Source organism: Falco punctatus, assembly GCF_963210335.1.
Source record: "Falco punctatus genome assembly, chromosome: 4".
NCBI classification, from domain to species: Eukaryota; Metazoa; Chordata; class Aves; order Falconiformes; family Falconidae; genus Falco; species Falco punctatus.
Genome location: NC_137583.1, coordinates 26,041,257 through 26,055,206, shown reverse-complemented (window position 1 = coordinate 26,055,206; position 13,950 = coordinate 26,041,257). Strand labels below are relative to the sequence as shown.

At 51.4% G+C, this 13,950-nt stretch overlaps 1 protein-coding gene across 2 annotated transcripts in view; it reads left to right on the top strand.

Annotated features, from left to right (window-relative positions):
• PRKCB (protein kinase C beta) overlaps positions 1–13,950 on the top strand; it is a 129,501-nt gene that overhangs the window by 82,718 nt on the left and 32,833 nt on the right. For both annotated transcript variants that reach the window (XM_080384423.1, XM_080384422.1), the window contains exons 8-10: positions 809–905; positions 6,744–6,890; positions 13,052–13,225. In XM_080384423.1, the coding sequence (XP_080240549.1) occupies positions 809–905; positions 6,744–6,890; positions 13,052–13,225 (418 nt within the window). The remainder of the gene's footprint in view (positions 1–808; positions 906–6,743; positions 6,891–13,051; positions 13,226–13,950) is intronic.

Below are 13,950 nucleotides of genomic sequence, written 5' to 3'. Positions count from 1 at the left end.
AGTGGAGATCTAAGTAATTTTCCTTGTCACAGCATTTGGCTGGAATAAACTCTGGAAGGAGCTCTGATGTATATTTCATATCTAAACAACTGCAGTTAATGGAGAAAACGAGCTCAAAGGAAGAGCCTGTCCCTGTATTATGCAAACAGCGCTTTGTTCCTCCAGTGCAGCCTCTGTAGATAACACCCAGTTGATAACTGGCCTCCAGCTGCCGGGAGGATTTGCCGATGGAGCCAAGGCTTTGCCCGCGGCTGTGAGAAACACCTCAGATCTGAATGACATTTCCCTGATTTCTGATAATTGCCGTTTAAACTTTTTTTGGTGAGCATCTTGGCTTTGTGCTCTAGGTTGCCAGCACCAGCCCAGCACCGGCAGGCTCAGCGTGCTGTCCCGGTGGAGCCTGCCTTGCCTTGGCAGCTGATGGGGAAGGAGCTCGCCCACATGTGTGCCCATGGCTGTCATGGGAAAGATGTGCTTTGTCTGTGGGGTTTTGGGTCAGGCTTATGTTTTGGAAGAGCCATCAGTGCTTTGTGGTGTCTGCTGCAGCAGGTAGTGGGTGTGCATCTTCTAGGGTCCCCAGTACAGCGAGGGACCCCAGAAACAACCCTCCCCTTGGGTGTGTGTGAGCTTGCTGAGCAGGATAGTTTGGGGGTGTGAGGTTTGGGGAGGGTGTCTTCTAACCTTGGGGAAGGGCTACCAGGGTGCTGGTACAGTGGAGGCAGAGTTGTGCTTGAGTGGGCGGCGCGGTCCTGTCTGCCCGTGGTCCTGCCTGCCATCCTGACCACACATTCTTGCTGTGTCCCTCCAGGTTTAAGCTGCTGAGCCAGGAGGAGGGGGAGTATTTCAACGTCCCAGTGCCTCCTGAGGGAGAAGAAGGAAATGAGGAACTGAGGCAGAAATTTGAGGTGAATTGATTTTTCTTGGGAACTCCGGGGTTTTCCTGGCTGCCTGCCTGCTATGTTGTCGGCAAGGGGCTTTCCCTGTCAGCTCTTTCCCTGGCAGCACGGGGAGCACAGAGCAAGGTACAGCCCATCCCTGCTCCCTCTGCCTGCTTTGCACCTACTCCTGGGGGCCCTTGGCCGGTCCTTCCCAAGGCTCTCCGTGGCACTGAGCTCTGGGGCACGAGCTTCCGATGGTGTTTCCAGAAGGTAAGTTGTTCAGTTACATTTAACAAAAAAGAAGTCACTTTGAACATCTGAACCCTTCCAGCAATGGTTTACCTATGTTAAATAATGAACAAGGACCTTGCTGGATCCATGTGGGAATGGCAAGTCCTGAGTTAATGGCTGGACTCGATGGTCTTAAAGGTCTTTTCCAACCTAAATAATTCTATTCTATGATGCATCTACAAGTGGTTCCTGCCTTGCTGGTGCAGTGCTGGGTCATGTCACCACACCACGCTGGTGCTTCCAGGGCAGGGGAGACCTGAGAGACCGCAGGGTGCTTCGAGCAGGGACCGGATCGCTCCTTGGATCAATGCAGCTGCACAGATCCTCCAGTACAAGGCACACAGAGGGCCAGGAGCAACTGCTTAGTGGTCCAAGGAACGATGGTTTGCTGGGAGAGACGAGCCAGAGGGCATCAATTTGTAGAGGTTTGCAGAAGAGCAAGTTAAGGCGAAAGGATTCGGATATACTAGAAGCTGGAAGCACGGGGCTCATTCGCATGTGGTTTTCTGATGCGGTTGACAGGATTTTTTTAATTGTAGCGCACAGAATGAGCCATCCATCTCACCCTTCTGGAGTACTTGCTTCTAATTTGAAAGTACAGTGACCTCCCTGCACACGCGTGTGTCTGACTGCGCATGTGGTAGAAGCCAACAGTGGATTAGCTGGGAAAGGGAACGGTTGTTTCTGGTGGATGAGGAGATGAGATACGCAAATGATTCTTTGGCTTATGTCAGGTTGAAAATACAGCAGAGAATACTGCACAGTGCAGAGTTCTGTGTAAAGCTTGCTTGGCACCTCGTGCTTCACTAAAAGCGTGTTTGATCCCGTGTCTCTGCTACCTGTGGGTAGGAAGGTGTCTGAAATCCCATCCTTCCTAAGAAGTCGTTTCTTCTTATGAAAAAGAAAAAGGAAAGCAGCACAGCAAACGTCCCCCTGCCATTTGCGCTGTTTCAGTCGATGTCTGTCTTGCTGCTGGGGTTACGTAACTCACAATTTGTGTTTTGTGCTTGCCAAAATGAGTATAGCGTAGCTAGAAGAGGAGATGCTTCAGTTAATGTGTTTACAACGCTACGTTCCAATTGAGGAGGGATGAAGATCCTGGATGTCCTGGGATGACCTGACGTAACCATGCTCCTGGTGTCAGGATGTGCATGTGGGGTTGGTACAGCAGTTCTACCCTTGTTCTGAGGTGCCATTTAATAGGATTTGTTTGTCTGTTTTTTCTGTCATGCTGCTGATTATGAATTAATATAATTAAGATAAGATATTAATATAATTGGATTGGGAGCTAATCTCAGAAAGAAAACCTTGCTTAGGCATTAAATGCCATGGCAGCCTCTGCACCCTGCCTGGTGCACCGAGGCCAGGCTGGGTGTTTGAGAGGGCGATGGCTGGGTGAACTGGCACGTGGTAGCAGCGATCCCTGAGCTGCTTTGCACCCAGGTGCTACCGACAGAAACGCTGCTGGAAGCTGGTGTGAGCCTGGAATGCTAAGGCAACACATATGAGCCCATGATTTAGCGTTCAGTAACTTAAGTAATCCATCCTTCCCGTGGTGCGCAGCGCTGCATTCTCAGCCCGGATAGTGGCATAACCTGATGAACCGAGAGTGCAGTCTGTGCTAATGAACTACCGGCTAATTGATACGGGCAACTGATAGTGAAGGTCTGATGAGTGACAGTGCCTTGCCCGAAGCTAGCCCGTCACCTTGAGGGGAAAACCAGTGGCACCAATACTCACTCGGGGCAAGTGCTGGTGGTGCCTGTGAAAAGCAAAGGACATAAAAGCTTTTGGGCTTCTCTGAGTGAGAGTGGATGTGGGATTCCAGCGAGCCAGAAAGGCTCTGCAGAGCCTTATCACACCTAGGCTTCCCTGAGGACCTGGCCCAGCTAAGCTGTTGTCAGCTTCAGAGAGCATCAGGGCTTGGCGCTGGCAGCGCTGGGATCTGCACAGAGGTGTGCTGGAGCGAGGGCGAGTTCCGTGCCAGTCTCGGAAAAATTTCAGTGGTGCTTGGGTTCAACTCCCCAAAGAGGCTTCAAGGAGAAATGTCTATTTACTACTCAATAAGCCATGGAAGGTCCTGTGGAATGATTGATCCAGACATTACTGAATTAATAGGTCTTTGCTATTTTTCAGTATAGCTGAAGTCTTCCCAGGAACCTAAGAATGAATGTGGTGCAGCTGCAGACTTGCATGAAATGAGCCATACACAAGGAAAGGAATTGCCCTTATGGCTGTCAGCGTGAACTCCATAATTGTAGCACAGGATTGGAGAGTTAGTTCGGTTTTTTCCTTTCTTTTTTTTAATCTCATGTGTATCTCAGTTATATATAACTTTCCTGAATATCCAAGAAAACAAGACAGTTCTAATACAACAGTTGGCATGCAGCCAGTGGCTGCCAGCTCTGTAAAGCGCTAACTACCTGCTTTTGTTGCATTTTTTGATGTTCCAGCAGTGTTAAAACAGTACATATGTTGGAAGTCAGATGATGAGTTGTCTGCAGATCAGAAAGTACATTGTCCAGAGGTGTCATTTCACTCTGCCAGAGTACCTCTGTACCCTCACCTTGCTTGTCTTCCCCTATCACATCCTTCTCTGCGAGCAAGTCAGTGTTACAAGGAGAGAAATCCCTGGCCAGCTGAGCGATGGTTTGCTCTGGCATCCCGAGGGACGAGGAATGCCCTGGAGCCTGGCTGCGATGCAGCAGACAGGGTGCCGCCATGGCATTTCAGACAGTAAGGGCTAAAAAGAATCCCTCGATCGATCTCCATTAGTGCTGCTTGATCCTGCCTGTTCCTGGGCAGCGCAAATCAATAGGACAGAGTTGAGACTTGTATGACAGGTTTATATTTTGGGTGGACTTAGCACTGCAAAAGCACCCAGCTGAAAGGACTGTGGTGTCAGCCCGGGTGATGCAGAAGATAGACGGATGCTCTCAGAGCAATGCGCCTTTCTGGCAGCCTGCGGTGCTGTTCCTGGCCGAGGTCCTCCTGCAACCTGCAGTCTGCAGCGGGCACGTCCTGGGCTTGACGAGGGAGCATCCTGAGACAAAAGCACAGCTCAAAGCCTTGCACTGTGTCCCCTGCCAATTCTGCTTGGTCTTTATCAGCCGCTTGCTGGGACAGCTTGATAGATGTGAACGTCAGCTGCTATTGCATAAATTCAGATGTAGTAAATTAACTATGACAAATGGAGTTGGATAACGAAGGTCAAGTGCTTTTTTTTTTCTTCTTTTTTTTTATGTGAGCAATATTTGGCACGCTTCAGTTGGAATTCTTGAAGAGGTCTTGAGATTGTGTGAGCGTTAGGAGTGCATTAAAAACAGGTTAAAGGGCTCTTGTACTTACTTAGAGGTGGATATTAGAGACACTTGCTAGCAAAAGCAAGACACTTCATGTGGGGGTGACGATCTTTACATCTCCCCAACTCTTTATTTTGGGCTCTTTCTGGAAAGACCTTTCCCCCTCCTGACCAAGCTACGTGCTGAGCCAGTTTTATCAGGGAAGCCATGCTGTGTTTGTACCCTCATCTTGTCTCCTATAAACATGCTGCCGTGCCGCAAATTCAGGTCAAGTGCAAGACTAACTGTGACTGCAGCAGCCCCTCTTCAAACGGGCTCGGGGGCAGCTGTAGGCAACAGGAGGGACCTGGAGTCACTCTCATGCTTGAGTGCCCGGTGCTCGCCCGGGTGTCTGCCAGTGCTGCTGGTAACACTGTGCCTGAAGCCAGACAGTTTGCTGGGATGAAGCAAATAAAAATCCTCTTCTTTTCCCTGCTCTTCACGTTGCTCTTTTCCGCTCTGCTCAGGACTGGCAGCCTGCTCCTGCTTTGGTCAGCGTTTCACCAAGCCCTTGGCCAGCCGTGGTGCTGCATGTGTGCAGGAGGATGCGGGCTCGTCGGGGAGCAGAGCTGTGCTGTTGGGTGTCATTCAATGGGAACGTAACATTGCCCTTCGGCTTTATTACAGCGTGTTTTCACAGAGGTTAATTTAGTGTCAAATCTGATATGACAGGATTGTTTTTCAGCTGTGGTAGAGTATTTAGGAAGCTTTCACAGAATATGACTATTTTGCCTGCTGATAAGCACACCTTTCTTTTGGAGATAGCTTTGAGGTACAACAGGGTGTGGACTGCTGAAAGCAGAGTTACACAGCACGGGGCTGACTTCGTGGAGATGCAGATGCTGCTCTTGTTTGGTTGCCCACATTTGGATCCCTCCTTGGCTGGGTTCAACAAGCAGCTTTCGGTCGGTGCCAGAGCCGTTGTCGGTCACCTTAGCTGATGTGAAGGAAGATGCTCTGGCTGGGTATCCCCTTCTTCTGGGCATGTTGCAAAAGCCTAAAGACTACCATGAGGAAAACCCTTGTCCTTCAGGAGAGGTGACTTCAGTTCCTTTTCGGTGTATACTTTTCCCCGGCGGAGAGCAGGCGTGCAGCTCCACTGGCAGCCGCAGCCGGTACCGGTGGCTGTTGGATAACTCCAGCCTCCTCCCCCAGGCAGAGCTGCATTAGCAGTGATGATGTTTGCAAATCTGGGAGATCATTCCTTTAGTTCTCGGTGCAGGAGTTTTTCAGACATTTAGGTGCTGCAGGTGACCTTGAATGGAGAATTTTACAGCATGGAGAACCTTGCAAGAACCAATTAGCAGCAGCAAAGGCTTGGAGATTACTTGCGAGGCTCCTATCTGGAGGAGCTACGAGCAGCAGCCAAATTGAACTGCTGGAATCGGGTTAATGGAATTTCATGCTAGACTGAGCTCAGTGCAAGCCTTACACTGTCGCATATTTCTAAAAATTAAAACCGAATAAATTGTGAGATAGCTTTTACAAACTGTGGTTCAGCAAATTAGATAGCCCCTGCACCAATGAGGAGGTGCCAAGCCACCGGTGAGATTTTGTGTTTAAAAATGTGGGGGTTTTGTGAGGCTCCTTAATAAGCAATTGTGATTGCAGCAGCTCGTGCAATTGCTTGGGGATGCGGGAGGAGTGCTTTCTATTCTGGTTTGTTCCAAATGGATTTGTAGCTTCCTACGTTCAGCCTGAGCTGGCACGGGAGTGCGGTTCTCTTCAATGTCAGATAGTAACGGAAGTGGAGCTGGATAAAAAGTCCTGTGTTTTACCTTAATATATTTATATTTACCTGTCATTTCTCTGGTGAGATGAGAAACTGAAGCCAGCTTTGAGGGGAATATAAAGGCTTATTTGAGCCTCTGTTCTACGCTTTGGATGACCTAGAGCATATTGTGGGGGAGCCCCCTGGGTGTGTGGGCAGGGAGAGTGGGGTAGCAGGGTAATGGGTTGATGCAGTTCCCAGTTGCTCTCACAGAGGTTAACTGGGAACCAGCCAAACAGCGCAGTGCGTTGAGGCTCATAACTTCTCCAGTGTCCTTCCTGATGCTGTCCCTGTCACACTTACAGAAAAAGTTCCTGTGGCTCAGGGTAGTGTTTGACCTGGAGAAGAGCTAATTAATGTGGGATTTGAGGAGCACTCACTGGTTTTATAATGACCTTTCTCCACACTGTTTTCAGTAATTTTTTTTCCTCTTTTCTCCCCATTCCATCTCCATCTTTGCAGAGAGCCAAGATTGGAACAGGGTCCAAGGCTGCAGATGAGAAGACAAGAAATGCCATTTCTAAATTCGACAACAATGGGAGCAGAGATCGGATGAAACTTTCGGATTTCAATTTCCTGATGGTGCTGGGAAAAGGAAGCTTTGGGAAGGTGTGGTACAACACATGCCTTTGCACTTTCTGTATGTAACGCCCGTGTTTTTAGCACTTCTGAGCTGCGGTCCAATGGCTACTCTGGTGTGATCTGTCCTTGCTATGCCTGGGAGCACTGGTGTCACGGTAATGGGAGCCCAATTTGCTGGCTCCCTTCTGGACTGTGTGACTGCTGTGTCACGGTGATGATGATGTGAGATGTCTGATCAGACCATCAGAAAAATCAAATGGTCTCTTTTTGGGAAGCTGCGTCTTTAAAGCTCTTTTTTTATTTGGCCATTTTTTTTCCTAATAATTACAAATATATGTGAACATTTTAATTAACTTTCCAGACTGGTTATAAGTGGTAACAGAATTTCATTCTTCTAGTAATTATGTGACTTGGAGCCTTCATTTTTCTTGGGGTCTTGCCAACTTTGTAATGATTTCCATTAGAAATTCCAGTAGTTGAGCGGCTGCTTGGGCTTCGCAGCTGGGAGCAGGCAGGAAGGTGGGCTGCTTCTGCTGTGCACCAGCGCAGCGTTTGCTGGTGCGATGGATGGCCTTACACCTCTCTGATTAGTGAACGGCCTTAATTGCAGGGAATAGTGCTCTGCCTTCAGGCATGTCTCTTGGGTGGGCAGCGGAGGGAAGGAGGGAATGCCAGGGCAGCGATGCTCATCTATCGCCTGCTGAGCCCAAGGATGTGAACCCCCCTTCGCAGCTGGTACCTGTTCCCTCCCTGAGCCTTTTCCTGCTGGTGTTTGAGCTCGGGGAGGTCCCAGCCTCTCCAGACGGGTGTTTGCTCCCTCTCTGAAGGTGGAGAGCTTAGAGATCCTCTGAAGCATCTGTGACAGGAGAAGAGGGGGGAGTTCCTGGTGGTTCCCAGCACCCAGAGCCATCAGCTCGAGGTTCCCCTGCCAGTGATGCTGCCGTTACTCTGCGGTTTAACACCTTTGCTGCAGGTTAGAAACCTTGGCGAGCAGGAAAGCGCTGGGTGTTGCGCCCATGCTGCTCTCACTAACATATACAGATCCCCATTTCTGCAGTGCTTTTGCCCCCTCTTCTCTCCCTCCCAACACCTAATTCCTTTTAAAGTCTGTGCCTGGCATCTGGAAACTCTGTAGTTGTGTTTTTTTCCGGCTGCTCCCCCCCCCCCGCTTCTTTCTTTTAATTTGAGAAACATTAGCAAACTCTTCAGTCGGCATCGTGGCTTATATAAGGGAATGTGTGACAGAAACTGTTCCCTGGAACAGAATGTTATAAATATGCTAATTAGTGCTTATTAAAACAGCACGTTGGTTTCTACGGGTAGATGCAGCCTCACCCTCACGTGTGCCTGCGCCTGGCTGGGGAGCGCTCCCCCGCTGCTCCCCTCCTGCCTCCCCGCATCCTGCATCCTGCATCCCAGCCCCGGCATGGGGACACCGCAGGGGCACAGCTGCGGGGCCTTGCTGAAGAGAATGCTTTGCATGTTGTACGTGAATGCGGAGATGCCAAGGTGTTTCAGAAGGAGCCGGACAGAGGTGCACAGATCTGCACAGTGCCAGCGCTCGGCTGGCAAGGAGAGGAGCCCAGCTCCCTGGTCCCGGCTCCCGGCAGGCTCCCAGCCCTTGGCAGCAGCCGGTGGTGTCCGTGGCAGTGCTGTTCTTCTCCAGGGCTGGCCCTGCTTGCTGCTTTGCTTTGCTACGTGCTGCTGGTCTCCCTCCTCCTGGTCCCTGACCTTTCGGTTCAAGCAGGCTGTGAGAGCTCTGTGAGTGTCATTGCTATTTCAGTGAGTCTTTGTCTCAGGCATAACCCTTTGGCATCGGTACCTCAGATTTACTGCTTAGTATTACCACTACAGCTGTCTGGGGTCAGGAGTACCTATTTGTTGGCCTCAGTGGAGTTTAATAAACTTGCTTTCTCTACATTCAGCATCAGAATAGCTCCAGTTATTATGCTGGAGCATTCCCAAACAAATACTCTATATTACAGGAATAAATCAAGTTAAATATCAGGTTTTTCTGCACCAAAAAAAATATGCAGTCTACTTTCCAGAGAGCGAGCTGGCAGATGGAAGTCCCCACAGAGCCAGGCATCAAGGTTTAGGGGGTGGAAAATTGTGCTGGTTTGGGAAATAGCTGAGGGGCAAGGGCTGGTGTGCGTGTGGTCTTAGCTTGGTGTGTTCAGGCCCGGTACACAGAGTGAACCTTGATGCTCCTTGGTGGTCTTGGGTCTTCTTGGGCTTGCCCCTGCTGCTGCCTGCCCCAGCCAAGGGGTCCACGGGACCCTTAGGAGCTGTAACTGGTGCTAGTCCTGCTGGGCTGGCAAGGGGAAGGGAGGTGGTCCTGACTGGAGAAGGCAGCGCTTGGCACAGCCCACCCTGGGTTTGCTTTGCTGTAATATAAATAGAGGAAAGTTAAATTATGTGGCTTGCTCATATTTTTGCAGCTAATCAATCTGTCATACTATCATGCTGTCAATCTTTTCTGGGGGTTTTCTGGTGTTATTCTGAGTAGGGCTGATTCTTTTGCCTCTGCAGTTATAGATTACAGCGCAATAGGAGACAATTTTCATGTCCTATGATAATTTGCAGGCTGTGAAATGCTTTCCTCTCCTCTCTCGGTACGAAACGTGGCAGAAGGGCTGGCAGCTGGCACTCTTGTGCAGAGACTGGGTCTCTGACTCGCAGAGTTGTGCTTTGGCCCCTGGGCACGCGGTGAGGTTTGGATGCATGCTCCTCCTTCACCAGTGTGCATCTTGTGCACAGCTCTGTTCAGGGCGTTACCAAACTGCGCTGGCTGCAGCGTTTGCTTGTTTGAATCTTTTTTTACTTACAGTGCAATGGGTCCCAATCTTTTTCTTTGTCATTACCAGCCGTTGCTGAAGCCGCCTTATTGGTGGCTGTCCTTCTCCTGACATCTTAGCTGTACCCGTGCTGCAGTCACCATAGGAACGGCGATGCCAGCGTGCTGGAGCCAGCCCCTGGCACACCAAGGGCCCCGGGCTCGGAGCAGGCTCCTCCGTGCAGCTGGATGGGTTGTGGCTTGGCACTGCAAGCTGTCGCGCTGGCACCGTGCTGCCGAGCCACCGCGGGCAGGGTCGGAGCAAGGCGGCATCAGATGGTCACTTCAGCCCCACGGGCTGTGAGCAGCCCTGTTTTCTGCATGGAGAGCAGGCCAAGCCTGCTGATGCCTGTGCAGACTCCGTGCCTGTCACTCCGGGTGTAGAAGGTATTTTCTCAATTGGCCATGGACCAGAGCCTGCAAGCTCTTCTGCATATGCAAATTCACAGTGATTACAACATCCTGAACAGCATTAGTCTCGACGTGCGCTTCTGGAGCTGCTCGCTCTGCCAGCCTAGATGTGAGAGAGAAGTACAGTATTGTGCGGTGTTCAGTGTGCTCTGCACTCACCCCGACGTGTGCTCTCACGCTCAGCCTCTTTGCTGTGGGTGGAGGGCAGCTGGGTTTTAGGCGGCTGCAAAGTCCTTTTGCCTTTTACGTTTCAGCAAAGCAGGGCTGGTTGGCTCACCTGTGGCTCGGGATTGCCATGTCATTGGGAAGCTGTACACTCATACATAGAGTGTATATGCTCTAGTCCATATGGGCCTTAGAGCAGTTTTTTGCATTTGTTGTGGTTGCTGTCACTGCAGAGCCCGCACGTGCGCTGGGGGGGGTGGTGGCCACATCCCCGGCTGGGTGAGAATTGCACACTGACATCTTGGTGGCACCCACCGCTCTCCCTGGGGTTCCTTCCCATGGGGGACAGGCTCCAGGCACCCCGGCAGAGCCCACCTCCCCTTTGGTTTACAGCCAAACCCCACTCTCCAGCAGCTGGTTTTACCTTTGCATCTGATCTGTGCGTACCCCCGAGACTTCCCCGAGCACGCGCCGTTACCACCAGCAGCACTCTGCCTGGGAGCTCCGAGCAAAGTGCCTGGCCAAGCAGCAGGGTGCTATCCGAGCCCTGCTGCCACTGCAATCTCTGCTTCCAAGGGGGAGGCTGGTGCCAGCGCCCTCCCCGGCATGCACCCTTGGGCCAGAAGCAGATGCCAGGCTCAGAGATTTACTTTTTCTCAGAAAGGGTTATGGATGGCAGGGTAGGTCTGTATATAATTGATTGCGCCTGTAATGCACTTAGTCCCCGATCACAGGTTTCATCTTTGCACAAACTGTGTTCTGGGAGAGGTCGCTTCTCTTTTTCCACCAACTTTAAATGGCCGGAGCCCAACTGCTTTTATCACTTAAAAATCACCTGTATTTTTTAGCACCTGCGCATGGTGACTTGTGAATCTCGACTTGCCTAAAAATGGTGAAGGTAAACGGAGGCAATGAACTGAGATGGTTCAGCTTGTGGAGAGTCGCAGGGCAGGCAGCAGGGTGGGCTCCGCTTGAAGCAGCTGTGCCTGCTGCCCTTGCACCCTGACCTGTGGCTGCAGGCAGGGCACCCCCTGCCCGTGCCGGGGGGGAGTCCTGCTGGGAGAGCCCGTCCCCTCCAAAGAGCTCTGCAGGGCGCCTCAGGGAGCTGGGAAGGGTGAAGGACGGATCTGGTCCCAGTGCCTGTGCCGTGCTGGGCTGTATCACAGCAGCATGCCGAGCTGCTCCAGGTGCTCAACTTTCTCCAAACATCAGGGAGTAAGTCGATCCGTTTCTGAAGTCTCGGACACGCTGTCGGGCTGCTTTTTAGCCCTGCCAGTGGAGGAGTGCGGCCCGTGGCCGCTGCGATCCCGGCCCCGCTGATGAAAACGTAAATGTCAGTGGCTTCTCGAAGCACTTGGCGCTGAGGAGCCCTGGTGCCTTTCCTGGCTAATCCTGACGAGCAGTGTGTCCAGGCCAGCCAGCCTCTCTGGCCCGCAGCCAGGCGCCTGGGCCGAGCCAGAGCCACGTGCTTTCCGCGCGCTCTCCCCACGGCGCTCTCGTTTTACCCGACCAGCTGGGTGGGCACCGAAGTCCTTGGGCTGTCCTCTGCCATGTCCCCTGCATGTCCCCAGCCCTCAGGCTGTGTCCCCTGCCTCGCCACCCCAGGGCTGGCACACCGCTGCCCCCTCCCCAGCCCCAAAGGGACCCGCTGCGCCCCAGCTCCGGGGGCTGAGGGCTCTCCCCCTGTGGCTCCAGCCCCGTGTCCTCCACCCGGGGCCAACGAGAGGGTCCGTTCTGCTGTCCTTAGCGTCTCAGAAGTGGCGATGAGACCCGCTCGCATTGCCTCGGCCAGTCTGCTGCAGTCTGAAACGCATTTCAATTCCACCCTATTGATGTTGACTTCTCATAATTTATTTTCAGAACATCCGAACTCCTGCTCCTGATGTGACTAGAGGATTTCTGCAGACTCTTTCAAATGGAAAGCAATTCATTTCCACTGAGTGCTTGAATCTAACACGATGAGAGAGTGCGAGGAGGGAAAATGGGAAGCAGAGTGTGGCTTCAGAGGCTGTTTATTTTGCCAGCAGCCCAAGGAGCAGCTTACACTGGTGGAGCATGGTGGATCAGTCTGAGGATCCTCACTGGGGCTGATGGGATTAATGAGGGGAATTTGCACCAGCAGAAGCAGTGCATCCCATTTATTGTAATAAATAGACCTGCAAATGGGTGAAACTCATTTAAAGTAGGAGGTTGGATGGTTTCTTCTGGATGAGAGGGGCTGTGGCTGGGTGGTGGACCGGCACATAATTGGGTTTTGATCACTGTGCGTGTTGTGGAGGCGGTCTGTGAGGCAGAGAAAATCTTAAAACCTTGCTGTTGTTTTTTTCTTTTTTTTTTACTGTTGGCTGTATACTGACTCTTCTCCACTTTAAGTTTTTAGCATGTCCTAATTTGAGTTTTGACTCTGTGTTCAAACTCGTGACGCCCTTTCCTGATGCTGCTTGCACCTTGAGGGTGCTGAACCAGGGCACAACGTGGGGCTGAAAGGTGCTGCAGGGTGAATGTGGCTCAGACGCCAGCAGACCCCTTGGGCTGGTTTCCTCGAGGCGGTTAGGTGGTGACGAAGTAGATGTGTTACTTGTTACTTAGGGTTCCTAAATACTTCTGGAAATAGCACTGGTAGCTTTCTGCATCATTTGGCACCTGAATCTCTTTTCAGGGTTATAACGGGAGCCACAGGATAATAAGCAAGCCACTATTTTTAATTATTGGCTGTAGCAAGCTGGGAGTATTGCAGCTCCACATTTTCCTTTATCCTGTGTGCCTTCTCGTGCAGGTGATGCTGGCAGAGAGGAAGGGCACAGATGAGCTCTATGCCGTTAAGATCTTGAAGAAGGACGTTGTTATCCAGGATGATGATGTTGAGTGCACGATGGTTGAAAAGCGTGTCCTGGCTCTCTCTGGGAAGCCGCCGTTCCTGACCCAGCTCCACTCCTGCTTTCAGACGATGGTAAGTGCCGGTGCCACAGCTGCCCTGGGCAAAGGGCAGAGTGGAGCGGGACCCTGCTGGGCCCTGGGCAGTGAGCAGGGGGAGGTCTGACACTTTACAAAATGGATTTTAGTCACCTGGCTTTGCTGGTGAGTTTGTGGGCAGAAACCCTCTTTTAGAGACCCAGTATCACCAGTTATCTGGGACTAGTGCCTTGCTAGGTCGGTGCAGGGTGCCCAGGAACAGAGTTGTAGGGACTTCTGCTGTGGTGACGTATTTTAGCTTCTTTAAAACATACCTTTGCCTTTATTCATGTTCTTTTTCCGGATGTACATCGCTACACTTGTAAAAGCAGCCATGTGTTTTCTGCTTTGGCAACCTCACAACTTGTCCAATTTGCTTGCAAAAGTGCCTCTGTGAACAAACTGTGTGTGTGTTAAACCGGAGGCGGTAACGTACAGTCTCTGCACCCCTGAGATTTTTTCATCAGGGAGCTGTTGATGGTGTTAGACATGATTTCCCAGCCCCTCAGGTGGCCCACCAGCCCGTGAGGTCCGTTATGATTCGATAGCAAAGTGCTGCGCTTTTTCTCGGGTTTCATTCTTGTGATCAAACACCTGCGCAGAGAGCGAAACCTAATACAAACCGCAGGAAATCCAGTTTGAAACGGGCGTGCGACTGTGCTTGTACAAAGCAGAAGCGGGGAGGGGGAGTGGGTAAGGGGACAGGGGACCCTTAAAGCAATC